The sequence below is a fragment of the Aquarana catesbeiana genome, linkage group LG04 (assembly GCF_042186555.1).
Source record: "Aquarana catesbeiana isolate 2022-GZ linkage group LG04, ASM4218655v1, whole genome shotgun sequence".
Classification (NCBI taxonomy): Eukaryota; Metazoa; Chordata; class Amphibia; order Anura; family Ranidae; genus Aquarana; species Aquarana catesbeiana.
In genome coordinates, this window is record NC_133327.1 from 653,875,880 (window position 1) to 653,898,305 (window position 22,426).

The window sequence follows — 22,426 nt, forward strand, 5'->3', positions numbered from 1 at the left end:
TACTACGTGGTTTTTCATCTCTTTAGCGCCGCCCTTTGGGCACCTTCTGCTAATGTTGTGTTTGGTGAGCATTGATTCCGAGCATGCGTGTTTGTACTTTGGACTTTTGTTCGACGGACTTGTGTACACACGATCGGAAAATCTGACTGCATACCGCTGTCCGCTGAAAATTTATAAACCTGCCATCCGACATTTGTCCACGGAAAGTTGGCCAACAATTATCTGATGGAGCGTACAAACGGTTGGATTTTCCGCCAACAGCCTGTCATCACACAATTCCCGTCGGAAAATCCAATCGTGTGTACGAGGCTTTACACATTCAGGTCTACTTTGACAAAACTAAAAGAAACGATTAAATGCTTGTGCTGCTTTTTCTTACTTGAACCTGAGCTCTGCTATACAGGGACGGCAAGTGGATTATACAAAGTTAAGGTACCTTAACTGCTTGCATTTAGGATATGTATACAAATACAGAGCTGCGTTCATTTTTGTCTTTTCTATCTCCCTGAAGTCTGGCTTTAAGCAAATTAAAGTGCATTGCCCAACAAAGACTGCAAAACAAGCAAGCGAGCTCTAGGCATTTTACCTTGTCACAGCCATAGTTTCTGTACCACATGTCTATATCCAGCTTTAGGTTATCCTAAGGCTTTTCCTACTATGTCAGTTCATCTTGTTACAAATAGATGAAGTGGGAGCAGGCTAACAGGCAAAAGAAAAGAAATGTAAAGGAATGGTAAAATCAAAGCTGCAAAAGAGAATTAGGTTAAGGCTTTGTTTCCACTAGTGCGATTTGTCGTGCGACTTTGGACACATTAAAAAAGGAAATGTCCTCAGCACACCAGGATCTCCAAAAATGGGTCCAAAACTTTAATCACATAGTATCAAAAAAGTGATGTTTCGGAGCCTCGCAGGACCCCTTTTTCAGGCATGTGACAAATTGTGATACAGACAACACACTATTTAAAAAACCATTCACCAATCAGTGCAAAGAGGAAATGACCCCAGACCCGCCCCCTGACAACGAATTACGTCATATTCCCGCCATAGACCTGTGGCAGAACCCATACAAACATTCCTGTTTGTCATTTAAATAAAACAGCCATCGAGCTGTTATAACTACTTTAGCCAGAGCGTATTAGTATGCTACTGTAATATTCATCTAAAACGAATTGTATTCTCCACAGGCAACTAACCTGCGTTCGTAGCCTTATCTGACGTTTCTCTGCCCTCTGTATACTTCCGCCTGGCTGTGTACTAGTGTTTCTAGGTGATTGACAAAGGCTTGTCTCTCTGCTCCAATCCGGCGGCACGGTGTGTGCATGCGCCCTAGAGGGATCTGTACATCAATGCCGCCGTCTGCTGTTGCCATGCATGACACCGGAGGCAGTCTGCAAACAGACAGGGAGCTCGCTGGGACTGTAAAGGAAGACAAGCGCAGACCAAATGTGAAAGTGAATCATGGCAACTGCACTTCAAAGATATGAAAACAATAATAAGAAAAAGAAAAGGAAAAATGAATAAATGAAAGATGAAATAAAAAAAATAGAAAAGAAAAGAAAATAGATAAATCACCAAAACCAAATAAAAAACAAAGCAAACATTTAATTAAAATAAAAGTGGAAAAAATAAAATTATAATGACAAATCAAAATTAAAAAAATAAATAGTAAAAATAAAAATGAAAAAATAAAGATGAAAAAAAATAGAAATAAATATAAATAAAAATAAAAATAAACAATCTAAAGGAAAAAAGAAAAGAAAAAAGGGGGAAAAAATAGCTGTATAAATGTCACTGGTCCCAAAAATGTGTCCAAAGTGTCCGATTTGTCTGCCGCAATATCGTAGTCCCAATAAAAATCGCTGATTGCTGCCATTACTAGTAAAAAAATAATAATAAAAAAATTAAAACGCCAGAAATCTATCCCTTATTTGGTAGATGCTATAACATTCGTGCAAACCAATTAATATACGCTTATTGCAATTTTTTTTACCAAAAATATGTAGAAGAATGCATATCGGCCTAAACTGAGGAAAAAATTAGTTTAAAAAAAAAAAGGGATATAGTGCAAAAAATAAAAACCGCAGAGGTGATCAAATACCACCAAAAGAAAGCTCTATTTGTGAGTGCCAAATTTTTCTTGCATACAGCGTTGCATGAGCGTGCAATTGTCAGTTAAAGCAGCACAGTGCCGTATCTCAAAAAATGACCTGGTCAGGAAAGGGGTAAATTCTTCCGGGGGGAAAGGGGTTAATACTGGCGGTCAACGTGCCGTCAGCCATAAAAATGTTAATGTTGCATGTGGTTGCCTGCCTAATACGATCTGATTCCTGATTGAAACCATGTATAAACAAAGGCCTATCGGCTGTCTTGTTGGTTTTTACCGGATTTGAAGTGGCTCTGGTAAGCGCCTTGTCTAGTGTCGTGGTGGGATACCCTCGCTCCACGAGTTTACCATACATGGCCTTTAGTTGTGAATTTCTCTCACTCTCATCTGAGCAGATGTGTATCACCCTTTTGAACTGGGAGATGGGTAAGCTATCTCAGGGATGTTTCGGATGTGCACTCTGGTAATGTAGCATCGTGTTCCTGTCAGTTGGTTTTGAAAATAATGATGTGTGTAATGTGCCCTGCTAGTTAGTAATTCTAACATCCAGATAGGTAATACTATCCTGGAACATTTCTGGGTTAAATATTATGCCAGGGAATATCATGTTCAAATGCCACAAACTCATGAAAAATACAAATCTCGCCATCCCAGATTAAAAAATTGTTGTCAATGTATCTTAGCCAACACTTGACGTGTTCAGAAAAAAGAGACATATGGTAAATATGATGTTCCTCCATGTATCCAACGAACAGATTAACAAATGAAGGGGCTGCTGAGCTAACCATGGCTGTACCACGGATTTGGGCATACTTCATTCCTTCGAATGAGAAAAAATTGCTCTCCAGGATAAACTGTAGACCTTCAATAAGAAATTCACCTGGTGGATTATGGACCATCAGTTTGGATAAGTAGTATCTCACCGCCATCAGGCCAGCTTAATTTGGTATGCTTGTGTACAAGGACGAAACGTCAGATAAGGCTATGATCGCAGGTTAGTTGCCTGTGGAGAATACAATTAGTTTTAGATAAATATTACAGTAGCATACTAATACGCTCTGGCTAAAATAGTTATGACAGCTTGATGGCTGTTTCATTTTATTTAAATGACAAACAAACAGGAATGTCTATGGCGGAAATATGACGTAATTCGGTGTCGGGGGGCAGGTCTGGGGTCATTTCCTCTTTGCACTGATTGGTGAATGGTTCTTTAAATAGTGTGTTGTCTGTATCACAATTTGTCACATGCCTGAAGAAGGGGTCCTGCGAGGCTCCGAAACACCGATTTTTTTGAAGTTTTGGACCCATTTTTGGAGATCCTGGTGTGCTGGTGACACTTACTTTTTCATGATTATATTCGGTTCCAGCCGATGGTCATTTCTGCACCCTTTCTAAAATACAGCCGTTTGTGCAGTAATGTGTGCATTGGGAGTATTGCATTGGAGGTTTGGACACATCAAGTCGCTTGACAAGTCAAAGCCCATTGATTTGAATGGCACCCGTTCCAATCTATGTGACTTTGAAAATCAACATTGAAAAGGTTCCTGCACTACTTTGATGCGACTTTGATCCAGAGAGTGTAAACTTGGATCAAAGCTGCACTCAAACTCGCCCTCTAAATCGCACAACTTTGGGGTCGCAATAGTGGAAACATAGACTAATTGTGGTGTGAATGCTCAATCACAACATATCACTCCATTCTGTTCTAAAGCCATTCTGGTTATTGGCACTAATTCCTCCTGTGTTTGTATGGTAAACTTTACAGAGTTATATAGTTGATAAGATTGAAAGCATAAAAAACAAACCCTATGAGCATAGACCAATTTGCTGAAAAAAAAATCATTGCTGACCCTGCCTGGATCAACCTCTAATGCAATTTAAGGATTCCCACTGCCCTGTATACTATTGTGACTGAGGAAAAAAATCTAAATACAGTATGTAGCCTGACCTTCAACTAATACAACATACCTGGAAAAATGTGATCTTCATTTCCACTATTCTCAGTTTAGGAATACATCTCTTTTCATCCATTCTTAAATTGTGGCCACCTGTCTTCGCCAGGACCTGTTTACTACAGTTTAAATCATTACAATTGACATATTTGTACATTGTAATTATATCCCCTTAAATCTCCTCTTCTGTAGAGTGAATAAATGTAATATTTGTAATTGTTCCTCATAAATGAGGTCCTCCAACCCTCCTAATAATTTTGTTGCCCTTCTCTGAACTCTTTCTAGTTAAAGCAGAATTAAACCCTCCTATCATTTCCAGCCAAGGAAGCTGCCATCTTGGCCTCTGTTTAATCTTCAAGTGGCATGATTCTGCACATGTGATAAGTTATGTCACCAGCCATTGAATGGTTTGACAGTTTGAGAGCACAACCCATGTGACAGTTACATTCCCGACAGGTGCTGAAAATGTTACTGTTTTTTGAAACTCTTAAATTGATGGGTTTTCTTCCGCTTTAAAGAACAACCTTTCTGTTGATTGGTGACCCAAACTTAACTGCATATTTAAGATGAGGTCAAACCAGATTTATAATGGATATAATTATGCATGGATGAAGATAATCTCCTCCACACCAAGCATTGCTCCTTCTCTAGTCTCTGTGCCAGGTGCAGTTGAGTCAAGGAGCCGCCACACTCCAACACATGAACGAACAGGAACTTTCCGCACTCCAATATCATCACTTGGGTCCCAATTTATTGTAGCAAATAGTCACTATACAGTCTTCTTTAGCAACTCCCCTCTCACTTTTCACCCAAAAGGGCTTCTCCCCCGTTCCCTTCCCCCCATTTGCATCCAGTGTGAAGTTTCCAAACATATTTTGCCCCCAAATGATAGGTATAGATGAGCTGAATGTCATGTTTATATGATCAGTTATTTGTAATGCTGCTTACACACGATCGGGATTTTGGTCGGAAAATGATATGATGGCTTTTCTGACGGGATTCCGCTCAAGCTTGCCTTGCATACACACGGTCACACAAAAGTTCGCTGAACTTTCGACCGTCAAGAACGTGGTGACGTACAACACTACGACGAGGCGAGAAAATGAAGTTCAATGCTTCCGAGCATGCGTCAAATTGTTTCCGAGCATGCGTAGGAATTTTGCGCGTTGGAATTGCTACAGACGATCGCATTTTCGGATAGGAACTTTTTCTGACCGAAAAATTGAGAACATGCTCCCAATCTTTTGCTGGCTGGAATTCGGCCAGCAAAAGTCTGATAAATATTGTAGCATCATACAATCTAGCAGGTCTTTTTAGAGTTTTTTCCCCCCTTCAGGAACTCTGCTGTAGCTCAGTTGGCTAATAAACTGCTGAGGTTGACCGGAGAATCGTAGGGTATTCTGACTTCAGTCATTTTCCTATAATTTCCCATTGATTGCAGGCTTTGTATCTCCTAGCTTATTTGCAAACAGGTTGTTACTAGTGAAGAGCTTGTGACCAAAGTGTGCCACCAAAACAGAACGTGATAGGAAATCCTACATTTAATGGTCACCAGAACAGGAGCGTAAATCCTCCAATGGAGACACCTGTTCCAGTGACAACTAAAATTCATGTTACTTTGTTGCTACTTCCCCATACTTTCTGTTGCGTCTCTAGGACACGAGCGGATTTTCTGACGGGAAATGTGTGATGACAGGCTGTTGGCGGAAAATCCAACCGTTTGTACGCTCCATCAGACATTTGTTGTTGGATTTTCTGCAGACAAATGTTGGATAGCAGGTTTTAAAATTTTCCACGGACAAATGTCTGATTTTACAAGTGTGTGTACACAAGTCAGTCGTACAAAAGCCCAAAGTACAAACACGCATGCTCGGAAGCAAGGACGAGCTGGAAGTGGTCGGTTTTGTAAACTAGCGTTCGTAATGGAGAATTTACATCCATGACGCAGCAAATTATGAAATCTCAAAATGCAGCGCACAATTCTCTTCTTCTTTGATGGGATAATAATGAAGCTGCTCTGCTGGCGATACTGATGAAGTTATTGCAAAGGGATTTTCAAAAGCTTTTTTTCTAGTGATCTCAAGAATAATATTATTATGCTTTTTTTTTTGCTTTTTTTTGGTCAAGTTACCACAACACCATTATCCCGTAGTTTTTAAGATCAAAGATAAGAACTATGTTGGTGTCCCTTGTCAATTTTACATTGTATTTTTTTAAATGTAACTGCCTACTCCCAAACTGTCATTTGAAGTAAAACACATAGCCAAGTATTATTCTACACAATTTTTTTATTGTGCATTAAAAAAAGAAAACAAATAAAATTAGACATGCTATCTGCCAATAGAACTTAATCAAAAAGTGCATTCTATGCATCCAAAAATATACCAAATCAAATCATTATTATTCAACCAAAAAAATAATGTGTAAGCAATAACTCCAAGGCCAATAATAAATAACACGTTATCTCCTCCGATTCCGCAACGTGTCTGGTTGACGAACAGCCGTTCAGAAACGAACTGAAAAGCGCACACTAAATGAAAAGCCTGAAATGAAAAGCGCGAATCAACACTCACCAAACTTCTATAACACAAAATTAGCAGAAGGAGCCCAAAAGGTGGTGCTAAAGAGCTGAAAAAACATGTAGTACGTCAGTACGTTTGTGTTTGTTGGCAGTCAATTCCTTGCAGTGTGTATGCAAGACAAGTTTGGGCCAACGCCCTTTGGACAAAAGTCCACGGCTTTGTTGGCCAACAATCCGATCGTGTGTACGAGGCTTTAAGGGAAATCTTGCCAACTGGATGCAGACAGCAAATAATAAATTGACAGGGGTCACCTTCCCTGCTTCATCCAAAACTGAAGAAAAAGTTTGGCTATGCGTACATTATAATACCTAAAAAGACTTTTTTTTAGCAGCTATGGATGAACCCAGACGGTGGAGGCATTCTCTGCCTCGTAGCCACACATACATGCCCCTTATGTACGGCTACAGGCCAGGGAATCCTTCACCACCTATGATTGGCTGTTGGCTTTGACAGCTTCCTGGTGGGATAGCTCAGTGTCCCAACATGCCTGAGCTCTATACTGGTAACCTGTTTACTTTGAACAAACATATCTGTGCTGTCTGTGTCCAGCTGGGAAGATTTCCCTTTACTTTCTGTCCCGTAGATGCAACAGAAAGTAAGAGGAAGTAGTAACAAGAATTTCAGTTGTCACTAGAACAGGTGTCTCCATTGGAGGACTTACCCTCTTGTTCTGGTTACTGTAAAATGTGGGATTTCCCATTGCTTTCTGTTTCGGCGGCAGTGGTTGCAAGGACAGAAAGGGTGAATCTCCCTAACAGGATACAGTCAGAAGTAAATGGTTCTAATCCTTCTCCTCTACTCAAAACTAAAGAAAAAAAAAGTTTTGGCTATACCTACACGTTAAGTTTGTAAGCAGTTTAAATAAAGATGGAATTACGCTTTAACAATGGATTGAGCTTTATTTGCATGGCTTGAATGACTATTGTTGATGAACATACTATTTTGCCTACCACTAATGAAATGCGCATGTGTTTATTTTGTAGGTATCTGGCCCTCAGAAGAGGTACTGGCCTACTACTGTCTTAAACACAAAGACATGTTCCGGTAAGAAAATAAAAATACGTATAGTCGTTCACAGCCATTAGGTTGGCTATGATTAAAATCACCATAATATCCATGCATGAAAAGGAAAGTGCAAGGTGACAACGTGTTGCTCTTGACAAAGATTGCTAAACGGCCTGTAGGTACTAATATTGCACAGCAAGCTTTGCCATATGTCAAAGCCTTCTGATTTCCACTTCAGGCCTTTTATTTCACTTTGATTTTTTGGGAAACAAAAGTGAGTCTTCAGTCAATCAATGTGTATTGTGAAGGTCAGATAGAATAACAGGCATTTGGTAAACTCTCTTCTGCCATTAGAAATATTTAGCATTATGCAATACTAAAATACCATATCATTTAGCTAGGGTGCCAGGCAGGGCCCATATCAGCAGACTATGTATTTTCTTACTTTTAATACCCGGTGAGGTGTCATTGCTCCAGAAAATTCAAATTTAAAAAGGCCAGGTGTACTACCAACCACTGGTGAGAAGCAAACTGTAAATGCACTCGAAACTTCTCAACAGTCTTGCAGACCTCAAAGATAACACACAGGTTATATGTAGCAAGTACACATCTTAAATCAATAATGTAAAGTCTTTTTGATATGACGTTCACATTTTTATTTACTTGATGTACCATAATATTTTAATGGTAGTTAATGTAGAAATTTGTAATTTGCCCTTCTAGTGTTTGCAGTCAACATCCCTAATCAACATCTGAAATAAATTCAGTGATATTATTTGCCCACTGGTATTGCCTAAAGCTGACCATAGACAACATTTTTGGCAGCCATCAGGTCCCTAAATAAAACAAAAATGGCAGCTACTCAGATCAATGTATAACTAGCAAAAGGAAAGGTACACATGAGCAGGGCAATTTTACAGAATGTTACAAAAATTTTCCAGCACATTCGTCAAATAAGTTTCACAAAAGCCTAAGTAACCACTCCTGTCCACGTTCTAGATATTAACATTCCACCGGTACAATCCCCCGTGCCAAGGGCATTTTATTAGTAATTCTCCACTATAACTCATTCAGCTGTTGGCCCTCAATTCCGGCCGTCAATGAGAGCTGGGGTCCCCACTGACAATCAAGAACCAGTTAGAGTGGTTCTTGATCATGTGATCACTCTGTCAGCTCTGACAGAGCAATCACGCGCAGGCTTCTTTGGAGGCTTCTTTGAGAAAAAAAAACAAAAATATATATATATATATATATATTTATTTACCAATACCATAGATTGTAGACTCTGTTACTGTCACAACACAGACTTCATAATATACTGATTTGATTTATTTTTACCAAAGAAATGTAGCAGAATTAATTTTGTCCAAAATCTTTGAAGAAAGATTACTTATTTGCAAAAATGTTATATCAGAGTAAAAACAATTAATAAAAGGTGGTAATTAAATACCACCAAAAGAATACTCTATCTGTCTCAAAAAATATACAAAATTAATTTGGGTACTGTGTTGCATGACTGAGTAATTGTTATTCAAAGTGTGACAGCTCTGAAAGCTGAAAATTGGCCTGGGCAGGAAGGGAGTAATAATGTCCGGTAATAAAGTGGTTAAAAGACAGTTTATAATTGTTCATTATTTATTCTTTAGGCCTCGTTCACACCATGGCACAGAGATGTCAGTTTTTCTGCACGTGTTCTGCAAGGGCACCAAAAAAACAATTGTTCTCTGTGTACCCTGTTCACACCGCACCGTGCAGATTTTTTCTGCGCAGGAATCTGCAACATGTTATGCAGTTTTTTGCACGAGAAAAAAAGCTGACATGACATCAACATTGGTGTGAATAGGGGACATAACTGACGTGCATGAAAACTGATGTCAAGTTACATAAAAACTGATGTCCACATGCATGAAAACTGAAGTAAACTGGAGCGACGGGGATGCCATTAGGACAAACCTGCACACGATACATGCTGTTTTATTACAAGATAGACCACTTGTAGTTTGTAATGCTTTGGGCAAGTCTGGCTCATCCCTCCTCCTCCCCAACTTTTTGGGCAATTGATATTAAATCATTACTAAACCCACAACAGTAAAATCTTTTTATATTTATCTTTTTATATTTATTTTATAGTCTTTTTATGCAGTAAAGCATGCTTGTTATACTCACAGGAGTTAATCCTCTGCATTGTGTATAAAGGCTATTTGCTCCTGTCTCTCTGATCCTCCTCTTCTTCCACTGTCTCCAAAAAATAACCTGATATTTACAGAGCCAGGGGACGCATGCTCAGTTTGGCGTGTATTGCTAGAGAGTTTTTTTTTTCTTGGGAGGGTGCATGTGATCAGCACAGGGCCAATCAGCACTGTCCAGACAGAGGGTCAGGGGAGAATGAAAACTCCTCCTACAAGCTTTACTAGGAACTGATAGAAGTCAAAAGATTTCTATATACTGCTGATGAGAAAAGGTATTTAACAGTTTATATTTACGAAAATAATTGCATTTCCATGTTCTGTGTACTGTGGGAGACCAGATATAGTGAATGCAGGGTCCTGGGTTTAGGAACACTTTAATATACAGCATTACCAGATCCATATTGCTCCTTCTATGGCTGCTTAATTACCACCTTGGAATTCAAAGACCAAAAATACCAAGCTTATATATAAAAAGAATTGGGCAACACTCCTCCATAAGAATCCATTGTCGGCAAAACATGTAGAGGGACAACAGTGTAGTTTATATGGAAGAAACTACTAATTGTAATGCTTTGATGTATATGGATAATCTACTTTTAATGTATGTAAAATAAAATGTATATGTTTTTTAAGAAAAAAATGTGTTTTGGCACTATAGAAATCTCAATACGCTATGATTAGAATGAAATACTATATTTAAGGGATGCAGTGTAGAAAAAGGTCTTAGACCAGAGTTATCTCAATATTCAGCAACACTTAAAAATGAAGTAAACTTATGTCTCTGCAAGTAAAATCTGTGCGGTTTCCCATCAGTTTTCATGCATGTATGGTGTGAACGAGCCCTTAAGCAAATGTAAGAAATGTTTTGCACCAGTTTTGTTGGCAGGTAGATCATGTGGCCACATTTTTCTTTCTCTTTTGTAGTAAGACAAGGTTTGTTTTATAACTGTCACTGAGCACTTGACAGTTGCTGAAACAATGCATTGTGCACTTGATTAAATTTGAACATTTTTAACAAGACGGCAGCATGTCCTTTAAGGCACCCAAAATGCAGTAGGATCAACAATGCAGCTAAATTCTAAAGTAAAACAAAGGCTTGCTCTGTTAAGAAGACATAGGGATTGACTTACTAAAGGCAAATAAGCTTTTTACTTTGCAAGGCAAGTTACACATTGCAAGGGAATTTTCCCCAGAGTGAATGTAGTGAAAGTTCACTTTGCAAACTATACCCAGTTACATGCAAGGAAAAAAAAAAAAAAAAGATTTGTGCTTGCATGTGATTGAATTATGGAAGTCAGCAAAGCCTCACCACATTCATTAGGCTCTGGGAAAAATGTCCTTGTAAAGTGAACAGCCTTTATGTCATTAGTAACTCAACCCCATAATCTTCACTCTCTACAAGAGCTAGTGTACCCAGAGAATCTTCATTATTTGACTAATTTTTTTGGAAGTATTAAATGCCTGGTCCCTTGCGGAGGGCTGTGGTTCCTTCTGCTGGCCCCTATACCACTTCTGTAGCCTACAGTGACCCAAGGGCTGGCAGAAGGAGCCACAGCTTTTGGCGGATGAGCAGGCATCTGAAACTCCCGGAAGTGTGTCTTTTGAAGAAGATCCTTCTGCAGCAGTAGCTCTTGAAGATATTGAAGTTCATCTGTGCAGAGTATGGTGGGTATGTATAATTATGTTTTCTTTACAGGGGTAATTGTAGTTTTACTCTTGAAATCATTTTTGCTTTAAGAATGATCAGAATCTTACAATAAAGTAAATTTAGACCATGTAAGAGATGAATTATGCGAAAAGGGTAAAACGGATTCTCCTTTGCATTTATCCATGATTATTTTTGACACCATTGGACCAGCTTGGACCAAACGCACTACTTAAAGTGATAGCAAAGATGGACATAAGCTTTAAACTTTTCCCTGATCTGTCTACAACATGGGTCAGCAACCTGTAGATCATGATCTACCAGTATATGTGGACATGGGACTGGAAGATCGCGGTCTGGGCTTGCTGACCCGCCATCCCAGAGCATCAGAATGCAATGCAGAGGACTACATGTAAAGTTGGAGCTGTAATAAGGAGCAAGAGCCGATGCCTCCTCTGTAGTGCTCGCCCCTGTCCCATGCGGAATGATACCAACTGCATTCCACCTCTTATCCCAGGTAGAGGTCTCCAGAGTGGTGCCAGCAGCAGAAAAGAAAAGGTCTTCGGGTCAGTGTGAAGCGATACACTGGGCATAATAGTATAGGGCTGCTTTCACATTGATGTGCTGTGGTTTACAAACACCGCGGGTGCAGTGCAGTGTACCTGCAGGTTTCCTGCGTGTTTGCTGTACTTACCCATAGTCTTCTATCATATTCTGCGCAATTGCGACACGGTAGTACTGCAATTAGAGTTTTTAAATCAGGAATTGGCTTTACTTGATATCTAAGTTAGGCCTTGCCGAAAGAGAACCCTTCAGTGGCAGGAAAAGTAAACGGAAATCCTTGACTGGATGCCACATAGTTTGCAAATGCAAAGTGTAATATAAACATATGACATTTTTAAAATACATTACTTGTTTCCTCTTTTTGCATCTCAGTGCTGATCTCCTGCAGCCTGTTTGAAGTTGTTCTCTGCCTGTATTCAGTCCAGAGATGTCTGCATAGAATTTGTCAGTGTGAATGACAACAGTGGACTATGGGGGTTATTTACGAAAGGCAAATCCACTTTGCACTGCAAGTGCAAACTACAAGTGCAAAGTGCACTTGGAAGTGCAGTCGCTGTAAATCTGAGGGGTAGATCTGAAATGAGGGGAAGCTTTGCTGATTTTATTATCCAATCATGTGCAAGCTAAAATGCTGTTTTTTATTTTCCTTGCTTGTCCCCCTCGGATCTACAGTGACTGCACTTCCAAGTGCACTTTCAGTGCAATTTCAAGTGCACTTTGCACTTGTAGTTTTCACTTGTAGTGCAAAGTGGATTTTCCTTTAGTAAATAACCCCCTATGTTTGCATAATGTTTGCTGAAAAGGTCACGTGTAGTCTTTACTGGAAGCTCATGTGACAGGGTGATCCATCCATGTCTCCATAATTTATTGCGTTGAGGAATCACTTTGAAATAGCCCTCCTAGCATTTCTAGCTGCGGCCATCTTGATTAAGGGCAGATGATTCATGTAGCATTTACTTCCTGGAATCCATCTGTCCCCAGGAGGGCATGCAGGCAGGAGGGTGTGTTTATCTGAAAAGCCCCTTCTTCAGATGAAAGAAAACAATGCATATAAAGACCCCTTGAATGTATGACATCGTTTTGGTCTAGGCCAGAAAGCCATTGAAGAAATGTAAAGAAAAAAAGTTTAGAACAAGTAAATAAAATTTACCTTCCATTTATTAATGCTAGCAGCATAGGGGTTAAAAATAGTTCCTGTTATGTACGAAGACACCGGATCATTGTTCTATGTTGTCATTGTCTCTTATGCTATGTTTGTTATTACCTATCTACCTAAAATAAATAAAATATTGAACAAGAAAAATAGTTCCTGTTGATTGAGAGAGTTTAGTTCCTCTATAAAGTATAAAGTTTTTTTTTTTTTTTGTTTTTTTACCTGAATACATTTTCTGCATTCAGGTAAAAAAAAAACTTCCAATGTGTGTGCCTCCCCCTCCCTCTCCCTAAACACTTACCTGACACCACTCTCGATCCAGCACTGTCCCCATTGGCAGCCCCGCTCCCTTCTCTTCCTGTGTTCTTGGCTTTAGTGGGAACAGAGGGAGCCATTGGCTCCTGCTGCTGTCAGTTAAAACCTGTGAGGAGAGAGCAGGGCTGAGCTGCACCGTGTGTTTGTCTATGAACGCACATAGCTAGACTCAGGAGCTCGCCCGCAAGCAGCTTGTTATGGGGACAGAGAAAAAGAGGAGCAAACTGTGCCAGCAGAAGACCCCAGTGGAGGAGGTTCGGGGATGTTCTGTGCACTACCCTATTGCAGTGGGGTTGATTTACTAAAACTAGAGAGTGCAAAACCTGGTGCAACTCTGCATAGTAACCAATGAGCTTTCAGTTGTTTTTTTTTGTTTTGTTTTTTTGTCAAAGCTTATAGTGGTAATAAACTCCCTTGTATGATTTTTACCTATAGATAAGCCTATAATAAGGCTTACATGTAGGTACAGTAAATATCTCCTAAACATCCACCATTAGTAGATATTTACTTTATATACAGCCGGTTATCTCACTGGCGCATGTGCTCGGAAGGAACAGCATACCCTTGCTGTTCCTTCAGAGCCGTGCCGTCAAAACAGTAACTCCTGTGCGCATGTGCGGGAGTGACGTCATCTCCGGCTCGGCTATTCATTCAAACCTGCAATCCCGGAAAGGAAGACCGGGTGGAGATGGAAGCGCCTTCAGTGGTGACAGCGCACTGCTGGAGGGCTTCTTCGCTTTCAGGTAAGTCTGTCATAATATGCTAGTATGCGATGCATGCTAACACATGACCTAAACTGCCCAGTGCCTTTTTTTTTTTTTTTTAATGCAGTTTACTACCGCTTTAACCACTTCAGCTCCAGAAGGTTTACCCCCTTTCTGACCAGGCCATTTTTTGCAATACGGCACTGTGTTAGTTTAACTGACAATTGCGCGGTTGTGCGACACTGCACCAGATAAAATTTATGTCCCTTTTTTCCCCCACAAATAGAGCTTTCTTTTGGTGGTATTTGATCACCTCTGTGGTTTTTATTTTTTGAGCTAGAAACAAAAAAATACTGACAATTTACAATATATATATTTCTTACTTTCTGCTATAAAACATATCCAATTAAAAAAAATGAAAAAAAAACAAATTTCTTCATCGATTTGGGCCAATATGTACAGTGGGGAAAATAATTATTTGATCCCCTGCAGATTTGTAAGTTTGCCCACTTACAAAGAAATGAAGGGTCTATAATTGTTATCATAGATGTATTTTCAATGATAGAGACAGAATATCAACCAAAAATCCAGAAAAAAAACATGATACAAATCTTATAAATTGAGTTGCAGTTCAGTGAATAAAATAAGTATTTGATCCCCTACCAACCAACAATAATTCTGTCTCCCACAGACTGGCTACAGTCATGTGGTACACAGATTAGTCCTGTCAATTTAAGAAGGTTCTCCTAATGACAACTCATTATGTGTATAAAAGACACAGAATCTCTTTCTTCCATTTAAACCCCACCATCATGGGTTTGCAAGACCAAAGAGCTTTCAAATTACGTCAGGGACAAGATTGTAGACCTGCACAAGGCTGAAATGGACTACAAGACCATCAGCAAGAAGCGAATTGAGAAGGAGACAACTGCTGGAGCGATTGTTCACAAATATAAAAATACAAAATAACCATCAATCGCCCTCGGTCTGGAGCTCCATGCAAGATTTTGGGTCATAAGAATAGTGAGGGATCAGCCCAGAACTACAAGGGAGGAGCTTGTGAATGATCTCAAGGCAGTTGGGACCACAGTCACCAAACAAACCATTGGTTACACAATACGCCACCATGGATTGAAATCATGCAGCACCCACAAGGTCCCCCTCTTCAAGAAGGCAAATGTACAGACCCGTATGAAGTTTAGCCAATGAACATCTAAATGATTCAGAGAAGGATTCAGAGAAGGGAGAAAGTGCTGTGGTCAGATAAGACTAAAATTGAGCTCTGACATTAACTCGACTCGACGTGTTTCGAGGAAGGAAAATGCTGACTATGACCCCAAGAACACCATCCCTACAGTCAAGTGCGGAGGTGGAAACATTATGCTTTGGGGCTGTTTCTCTGCTAAAGGTACAGGCCGACTTTGCTGCATTGAGGGGCCAGTGGACAGGGCCATGTATTGTAAAATCTTGAATGAGAACCTTCTTTCCTCAGCCAGAACACTGAAGATGGGTCATGGATGGGTCTTCCATCATGACAATGACCCAAAACATACCGCCAAGGCAACAAAGGAGTGGCTCAAGAAGAAGCACATTAAGGTCATGGAGTGGCTTAATCAGTCTCCAGACCTTAATCCTACAGAAAATGTATGGAGGGAGCTGAAACTTCGAGTTGCCAAGCGACAGCCAAGAAACCTTAAAGAGGAAGTAAACTCTTCCACTCCGATGCTGCTTTTCATTTAATCCATTATAATAAGTATTTATCAAACTTTAGCCACTGTAATCCAGCCCAAATCGCATATTACTTACTGTTTAAAGAAACTTTAAAAAACTTCTTTCCAGGGGTAAGGCAGCGCCATCTTAAGTATTGTTTTCTGAGTCCACAGTAGAGTGTATTTCCGCCCTTACATTGAGCACTTCCTGTACTGTTAACAAAGCATCCTTCTCAATCCAACGTTTCTATGGCAACCCTGCTTCACTGTTCATAGCTGACTTGTTTTATTTCATAGTGTTTACTTGTGCCGATTTATCTAGTGTTTGCCTGTGTCAGTCTTATCAGCTTTAGCTGATAAGGCTTCAGTAATGCTGTCCGATACCCAGGTTTACACTCCATGTGATGTCACATGGTCACATGGGGTGTAGTAGGAAGCTCTGAGTGATTATGTAGTCTCGTGGAATTTCAGTGTTGTGCCATAGGAAGATCTGATAAGACAGGCAAGTACACAGAGTGTGCCGTAAATCAGGTGAGATCTGGGCATGCTCAGTGAAGTCATTCTAAATAACAAAAAGGATTACAACAATACTAAGCAAGTAAAGAGATATCTACAAACAGTGTTAATTAGGGTTTTTTATGCTGATTTACATGGGACAAAGTTGTTGGGGAGAGTTTACAACCACTTTAAGGATTTAGAGAAGATCTGTAAAGAAAAGTGAACCAAAATCCCTCCTGAGATGTGTGCAAACCTGGTAATCAACTACAAGGAAAGTCATGTTTTGCTTGGGGATCAAATAATTATTTTACTCACTGAACTGCAACTTCATTTAGAACATTTGTATCATGTGTTTTTTTTTTGGATTTTTGGTTGATATTCTGCCTCTATCATTTAAAATACCCCTATGATAACAATGATAGACCCTTTATTTCTTTGTAAGTGGGCAAACTTACAAAATCTGCAGGGGATCAAATAGTTATTCTCCCCACTGTATTCTGCTACATGTTTTTGGTAAAAAAAAACAAAAAACCAATAAGCGTATATTGATTGGTTTGCGCAAAAGTTACAGCATCTACGAACTATGGCATATTTTATTTATTTATTTTATTTACTAGTAATGCAGCGATCAGCATCTTATAGGTAGACTGTGATATTGTGGTGTACATATCGGACACCTAACTGACACTTTTTTGGGGACCAGTGACATTATTATAGTGATCAGTGCTAAAAAAATATACACTGTCACTGTACTAATGACACTAGCAGGGAAGGGGTTAACATCAGGGGTGATCAAAGGGTTAAATGTGAGCCTAGGGAGTGCTTACTAACTGCAGGGGAGGTGCTTTTACTACTTGAAGACATGGATCGGTGTTCCTGCTTCACAGGAATACAAGATCTACAGTATCTCACAAAAGTGAGTACACCCCTCACATTTTTTGTATCAAATTGGTCTGCATGGCTGTCGTCCCAGAAAGAAGCCTCTTCTAAAGATGATGCACAAGAAAGCCTGCAAACAATTTGCTGAAGACAAGCAGACTAAGGACATTGATTACTGGAGCCATGTCCTGTGGTCTAATGAAACCAAGATAAACTTATTTGGTTCAGATGGTGTCAAGCATGTGTGGCGTGCAACCAGGTGAGAAGTACGAAGACAAGTGTGTCTTGCCTACAGTCAAGCATGGTGGTGGGAGTGTCATGGTCTGGGGCTGCATGAGTGCTGCCAGCACTGGGAAGCTACAGTTCATTGAGGGAACCATGAATGCCAACATGTACTGTGACATACTGAAGCAGAGCATTTTCCCCTCCCTTCGGCGACTGGGCCGCAGGGCAGTATTCCAACATGATAACGACCCCAAACACACCTCCAAGACAACCACTGCCTTGCTAAAGAAGCTGAGGTTAAGGGTGGTGGACTGGCCAAGCATGTCTCCAGACCTAAACCCTATTGAGCACCTGTGGGGCATCCTCAAATGGAAGGTGGAGGAGCGCAAGGTCTCTAACATCCACCAGCTCTGTGATGTCATCATGGAGGAGTGGAAGAGGACTCCAGTGGCAACCTGTGAAGCTCTGGTGAACTCCATGACCAAAAGGGTTAAGGCAGTGCTGAAAAATAATGGTGGCCACACAAAACATTGACACTTTGGGCGCAATTTGGACATTTTCACTTAGGGGTTTACCCACTTTTGTTGCCAGTGGTTTAGACAATAATGGCTGTGTGTTGAGTTATTTTGAGGGGACAGCAAATTTACACTGTTATACAAGCTGTACACTCACTACTTTACATTGTAGCAATTTCTTCAGTGTTGTCACATGAAAAGATAAAATAAAATATTTACAAAAATGTGAGGGGTGTACTCACTTTTGTAAGATACTGTATGTCTTCTGTACTTGTTTGCATAGGCAGACTGTCTTTCTGAGTACTGAACAATCGGCGGGTCCCAGCGGACATCGCATTCCGCGGGTTCCACTGTGTAAAATCACAGGGGGAGAGAGCCACCGGAGGCATGCGCTCGCGTCCATAACTCGGAAGTGCAGAATCACAAATATATACGTTGTTCTGCACAGAGCGACCGTCCTGTAGCAGTAAGCCTAGGTCCACACTGACAGCTGGATTTAAAGGTGAACTCGCACAATTTCATTCCCGCATGTCAGTCCGACTTCGGGGGCGATTTCAGAGACATCTATTCGGGTTCCTGCACAGATGTCTATACAAAGCACACCCCGAAGTCGCCAAAAGTAGTACAGAAACTTCTTTTGGGAATCGGTGCCAAATCGCATCAATGTGAACCTAGGCAAAATCTGCTATGGGACGGTCGTAAAGCGGTTAATTGAACAAGCTGAAGTTAGAAGCTGATTGGCTATTATGTACAGCTGCACCAGATTTTCCATTCTCCAGTTTTAGTAAATCAATCCCAAAGTTTATTCTTTTAATAGAAATAGCCTTACAATCACTTTAAGGGCATTGTAATCGGACATAGGCCAATCAGATGTGCAAGGCCATCTTGGAGATCTGGAAAGTCAAATCCCTAGTATTAAAGTGAAACTAAATCAGAGAGGTGCACAGAAGAGGGTTTTCTGGCTATGTTTGGTATTCACTCCCAGCCAGGACTTTTCCTTTTAAATTATCAAAATGGCCAACAGTTTTAATTACGACTCGAAAACTGCTTTCACAGTACCAAGTTATCTTTGGCTGAAAACAACCCCCCCCCCCCCCCCCCCCCCAAAAAAAAAACAATAAACCCAGCCTAGCTGAATCAGTTTACAGCAATTTAACTCTGTACAAGTGCAAAACGCTCAGTGTTGTTTGCAGGAACCAGAAGAGAATTAATAATGCAATCTTCTGCTAACAATGACATTTCGCTACTTTAGCAAGTTTGAGTTTTAATAGAGTGCTATTGACAAAAGAACGAGAGAGAGTGGAGGAGAAGAAAAAAAAAAAAAAGGATCCTTCTCAGATTTTTTAGCTCAGCGGTGGCAGCGTTGCAGAAAACACTAATGAGGGAACCCCCTACTGGTTTGCCTGCTTTGTGACTTTTCTTTATCATAATTATTTTTAAAACGCAAAACACCATGAGGTCGCCTAGTACTATCCCTGCAACTTGTTAATTTTTTTTAATTTATTTTTTTTTCTTGCGATGTGACTACTACAGGTGACAATTTGTTACATAGATTTATGTGTGTGCATATAAATATATATGTATGTCTGCCCATTTTCTTCTCATTTGTAAGGCTTCCTTTCTGTTTTGCAGGGACCTTGCTGTGTGTGAGCTAGGGGGTGGTATGACATGCATGGCTGGTCTCATGGTAAGTCTTTTCTCAATTCCAGTTCCATTCACAGGCTGGAACAAAAGGAGAGAACGGTTCCAGTGCCTCCAACATGCTGGGTCAGGAAACTGTCAACAGCATCAGCTGCGGTCAAGCTGGAGTCTTGAGAGAACTTCCCCGGTTGCCCCTGTATTTCGTTCCATATTGATTTTATGGTTGCCTCGGAGAGCAAAAAAAAAAAACGCTTTTCCTTGAGTGTAGTCAATATCTCTTGTTGTGACATTCCAATCCACAATATGTTCCGTCTTGCCGTAGCCAAATCTTTTTTTTTTTTTTGTTTCTCCCCCTCCCTCCAGATTACAGTCCCATTTGCTAAAATACAGGAATAGCTTGCAAATCACAGTTGGAGCACTATGATATAGCTGCTAATGTTTTGCCTGCATTATTACACCAACAAACATGATCCAGAGCTCTCCATAATTAGATTCTTTTGAGCCGGGATGGCCATTCAGAGACGTCGGTGACCATTCGAGTCGTGCATTCAGCAGATATTATGTCGCAGCCCAGTGCGTTAGACAAGTTTCTGTGTCTCTGCAAATAAAGGCATATTGTTACACTGATTGGCATTTGACAAACCTGTCGCATTTATACAATGTGTTGAGGTTACAGCCCAATGCGTGAGCATGTCAAGCTCACAAAAAAAAAAAAAAATTACCCTTACAAAGCCATCAGCCGCCAATACAAAGTTATATGAAGGGCAACCAGGCAGCCAGACAGAAAGAGGCTGAAAGGCAGAATGACAGGCCTTGTGTGATGGTTCCACTAGATAAACAGATCCCGCAAATGAAAGCCTCTCGGAATACCATCATCCGCTGTCACAATGCAATTACCCAACAGAATGATAGCAAGATAGAGACTCCCGCAAATGGAAAGATAAAAGTATTGACTGATTTGATTGAATGATTAAAATAATGCAGACATAAAATGAAAAAAAGATTGAAGATTGTTACGGAGAAAGAAGATGGTAAAGAAGCATGATACTGAAAGCTTGTCAAACCTGCCTCCACCTCTCCATGCAGATGCAGAACGTTCCATCATTTGCCCCTGTAACTCTTCTTGTCTTTTTAGGTTGCAGTTTCTGCAGAAGCCAAAGAGGTCCTGTTAACGGATGGCAATGAGAAGGCTATTAAGAGTATCCTTAATAAAAGTACAGATGGGCTGGTATTTACTGTATTGGCAGTAACTATTATAGTCATTGCATCAGAATTACAGCGTGAACTGTTTGAATTGCATCTGTCTAGCTGAAATATATGTAAGTCCAATCACTAAAATGTCATATACTGTAAGCTTTAAAGAGGAGGTCCACCCAGTTCTGCTTGTCTGCCTCCTGTCCCCCCCCCTTGCTACCACATTTGGCACCTTTTGGGGGGGAAGGGGGGAGCGGGTACTTGGTTTTGACAGGTACCTGCTCCCACTTCCCCTCCTCCCCCCCGCAGCCAGCCCATTTACAGAGCACAGCATGATTCGTGCATGTGTAGTAGGAAACTGGCTGTGAACTGCTAGTTTCCCTTAGCTGAGATGGCGGCGCCAGCAACTGAGGGCCAATTCAAGAATCGGCTCAGGTGAGGACATTGCTAAGTGCTCTAATAGTAAAAAGTCAGCAGTTTCAGTATTTGTAGCTGCTGAGGGGGGGACTCTGTTTTAATTGTTAATACCATTTCAAAAAATTTTCAAATTTAAAGCTTAACTCCAAGTTTCATTTAATTTGACATAGATTGTTTGGACCAAACTGGTCCAAACTAATTATTTCTTTCACTAATACATCTGTCGGTCGTCAGCACTGTATAAACTCTATGTAACATCAGCTTCATACAGTATACAGCGATGTGTTCCAGCAGGGGGTTGTGAACTTCCCATCCCATTCCTGGAACAAAATTGAGTCAGGCTGAGCTCTGCTTAGCCATTCACAGGAAACTTTGTATTTTTATTAATGAATACAAACCTTCCTCTGATTGGCATAGGTAGAGATTATGATGTCATCTGCCAGCCTCTCCACTTCATTCATTCAGATAAGCCTTATTTTCCTTCCAAAAAAGTACAAGCTTTCTGTGAATGGCTGAACAACACGCAGCCTGACTCAATTTGACAGGAAGTCCTTGTACCACTGCCAGAACATAGCGATGTATACTGTTTTACTATATGTAGCTGCTTACAGTTTTACAAACTGTGACAAGTTAAAGACCAGATTTAAAGAACTGAGTCAATTTTCTGCTTAGGGGGTGTGGCCACGAGTGGCATGTGAGCAGACATATCTCACAGAGCTCCTGATAGATATCCTGCAGCGATCCTGTGTCCAGCCTCCTGGACACTGAACCAGTGCACCCGATCACACACAGACACCTGCTGCTGGCTGCTGAGGCCCAACATGGTGCCGCGGCGGCCCTCCCACAGAGGAACCCTTGTGTTGCAGAGAAGCAAGACACTGTAGGTAAACAGCCCAAATCTCCTTAAACTTCTTCTAAGGACCAGCCGCGCCACATGCGCTTTTATGACCAGAAGCTGTCCAGATCTATAGAGTGAGTAGCGGATGAGAGGACTGAGTATCCCCCGGAGGCATCAGACAAAGAGCAGGATTGGGCCGAGGGCATGCAGTGTCAGTCCACCATTTAGAGCGGACATGCAGCCAGCAGACACAGAAGAGGGGGGTGAAGAGGAGATCAAACAACCTACTCAGGCTGA

At 40.6% G+C, this 22,426-nt stretch overlaps 1 protein-coding gene across 3 annotated transcripts in view; it reads left to right on the forward strand.

The window, feature by feature from the left end:
* CAMKMT (calmodulin-lysine N-methyltransferase) overlaps window positions 1–22,426 on the forward strand; it is a 685,679-nt gene that overhangs the window by 478,889 nt on the left and 184,364 nt on the right. For all 3 annotated transcript variants that reach the window (XR_012244021.1, XM_073628476.1, XM_073628477.1), the window contains 3 exons: window positions 7,622–7,682; window positions 19,672–19,726; window positions 20,816–20,879. Coding sequence is in view for 2 of the 3 variants with exons in the window: in XM_073628476.1 (XP_073484577.1) it covers window positions 7,622–7,682; window positions 19,672–19,726; window positions 20,816–20,879 (180 nt within the window). In the remaining variant the exon portion in view is untranslated. The remainder of the gene's footprint in view (window positions 1–7,621; window positions 7,683–19,671; window positions 19,727–20,815; window positions 20,880–22,426) is intronic.